This window comes from Glycine max, chromosome 7 (assembly GCF_000004515.6).
Source record: "Glycine max cultivar Williams 82 chromosome 7, Glycine_max_v4.0, whole genome shotgun sequence".
Classification (NCBI taxonomy): Eukaryota; Viridiplantae; Streptophyta; class Magnoliopsida; order Fabales; family Fabaceae; genus Glycine; species Glycine max.
Genome location: NC_038243.2, coordinates 2,401,848 through 2,404,484, shown reverse-complemented (window position 1 = coordinate 2,404,484; position 2,637 = coordinate 2,401,848). Strand labels below are relative to the sequence as shown.

General features: G+C 32.5%; 1 protein-coding gene across 1 annotated transcript; it reads right to left on the bottom strand.

Annotated features, from left to right (window-relative positions):
• Window positions 1-254: 254 nt before the first annotated feature.
• LOC100777831 (pseudo histidine-containing phosphotransfer protein 6) lies at window positions 255-2,362 on the bottom strand. Its single transcript, XM_003528270.5, has 5 exons — window positions 2,132-2,362; window positions 1,813-1,943; window positions 1,421-1,564; window positions 942-1,014; window positions 255-602 (listed from the first exon to the last, which is right to left on the bottom strand). Exons 1-5 carry the CDS (start codon window positions 2,198-2,200, stop codon window positions 549-551), a joined length of 471 nt encoding a protein of 156 aa, XP_003528318.1. The 5' UTR covers window positions 2,201-2,362; the 3' UTR covers window positions 255-548.
• Between the last annotated feature and the right edge of the window lie 275 nt (window positions 2,363-2,637).

The window sequence follows — 2,637 nt, the reverse complement described above, 5'->3', positions numbered from 1 at the left end:
GTTACATGCATTTCCTTCCCAACCTGTCAGAAAATGAGTTTTTTTTATGAGGTTAATTCAACACAAAATCGATTTGTAAAGTTAGTATTACTTTTCACTTATATCAATTATAACACTATTTTTATTCTATGAAATTTTGATATTTTCCATTTTTTAACTTTTTCATTTGGATTCCAGATCCATTTTTCTAGCTCTAGCTAAAATAGAAAGACGACATAATTTCTACGAATAGTAAAAATCGAAACACCACCAACTTTGAATAAATTTGATTCACTTTAGTTAAAAAAAGTGAGCAGGGTTACAGCGAAGCATACTGTAAGGAAGAGCATGATGGCACTACGTACACTAGAGAATCCAGAAAGCCAGAGGCGTTGATCCCTTTTTTCTATTCCCTACACAAGTACAAAAGCTGGGTATCCCTTGGTTTGTCTATAACCGGAAATACGTTCCCTTAGCCTTACGAAACCAGAAATGAACACAAAGCAAAAATAGCAAAAAAATCCTACAAATATTTTATCATCATCATTTCATTTCCTTGCATTGCTTTATTAATTCTGCACCGGGTACCTTACTCCTGCTGCCAAAGCACGTTGCTGTTCAATCTGCTCATTACCAAATAATTAATAAACATAATTAATTAAGGTATCAAAATATGTATCTTTCATAATACTAGTATATATAACTAATTTGATATTGATAACCAGCTAGCTCTTTCAGAATCGGTGAAGGAAAAAAATAGAACATTTTCATTTAAAAATTATCATATAACAAAATAGAAATATTTAGAATTTGATTTTAAGTAAGATTATATTGTAACAATTTAAGATACGCATTTAATGTTCTTTTATTCATTATTACGCTGGTTAGCAAAATCAGTATGAATTTAATAAAGCTCGGAATATAGCCAGCTAGTCTAACATGGTACAGTGCAACTACTTTACTTGGAACAATTCGTGCAATTTGTTCTTGAGATAGCAATATTCATGCTCCAGCATCTCCAACGCTCGCAAGCAACTGCAGCAATCGGGTCAAAGATTAAATAATACTGTAGCTTTTCCAAGGTAGAACTTGGCAAAAACAATTAACAAAAAGAAACAAAATATACACACAATTAATGCTACTTAAATAGTAGCACTATCATTTTTGCACTACATATATATTAATTAAGAAAGTGCTCATCCAAAATCAGATATGCATGATGTAACTAGAAATATTTGAAATATGATGGAGGCATTATAATAAAGACATAGTTTCCAAATACTAGAACGTGAGAATATAAACATAGCAAAAAGGAATATTTGCAATAAATGGATAAAGTATGACATGATTAGGAGAAATGAAAAAAGGGTAGTGGCGTTGGAGGGTTAGGGAGTTAAAAAAGATGCACGAATTTAGAGGGAGTTTGGCAATTGGAACTTACCCAGCACGGTTATTCTGTTCAGTAGCTGCACGAAAGGCAACGCAAACATTTCTAACTCTCTTGGCGCCAATACTTGAGCTGCTACCCACGAACTGATTCAAATGTATCCCCATTTTCTTATAGTCAGAAAACTCCTTCTCCATCCTGCATTCATTCATTACTAATTAATATTACTCCTATCATTCATTATATATAGTAGCATCAGTCAAACCAAACCCCCATCATCATTTATTAATTTGTCATACTAAAAATAATAGCTACAAAAAAGTACTAGTAGTAACGTAACATAATAATAGTACTCCAATATATATATATATATATATATATGGTGAAGAGAATTCAAAATGCTAATCAATGAAGGAAAATATAGGAAGAAGAAGAAGAGTGATTACAGCAAAGCTCTGAGATTTCTGAGAAGCTTTTCGGATTCGTGGAAATAAATGTTGACAACCTCGGAGACGAAGTTTGGGGAGGTCTCATCCTGCAGCTGCTGAAGCTGCAAGAATTGCTCATCCAACACTCCCTAACCAAACAAAAATAAACAAATAAAGAAGCTAGCTAGCGTACATGATGTTTTGCAAATTAATATTTATCGCTTCTACATCTCAAACGTGATTCTTTTATTTTTAACGAGTTTCCAAACACGTTATTAATTAATAGTGAAGCTAGGTGAGGATTTGAAAATGTGGTACTAATTAATTAATTAATTACCTGGTGGAAGAGAAAGGCGAGGAGACGGTTCATGTCGGCCCACAAGAGGTCCGCACCCAAACCAAGCATCCACAAAGGGAGACCCGTTTTGGCTGACTCAACCAATTCACTTAAATTGATTTGATGATCAAAGTGTTCGAGAGTGGCCCTAAATGGAGCACCCTCTTCTCACTTCAACTTTGTTTCTTCTTTTCCTTGTGGGGTTATAGGTTTACAGTTTTGTGTTCCACTTCCTTCCTCTTATATTGTATATGTACCACTATTTAAAGCCTTGGAGGACCACATTAATTATTCTTGTTCATCCTCCTATTATTGCATCTTTACTCCTAAGCTTCAATTAAAATATAATCAAATTGATTAAATAAAACTTCTACTTTGAATATTCTTATATTTAAAATTTAAAACAAAAAAAACTTATAAATTTAATATTTTTCTCATAGCTTAAATAAATTACTTTAATAGTAATGTTTTTAATCTTAGACTTGTATGCTTTCAACACAATCAAA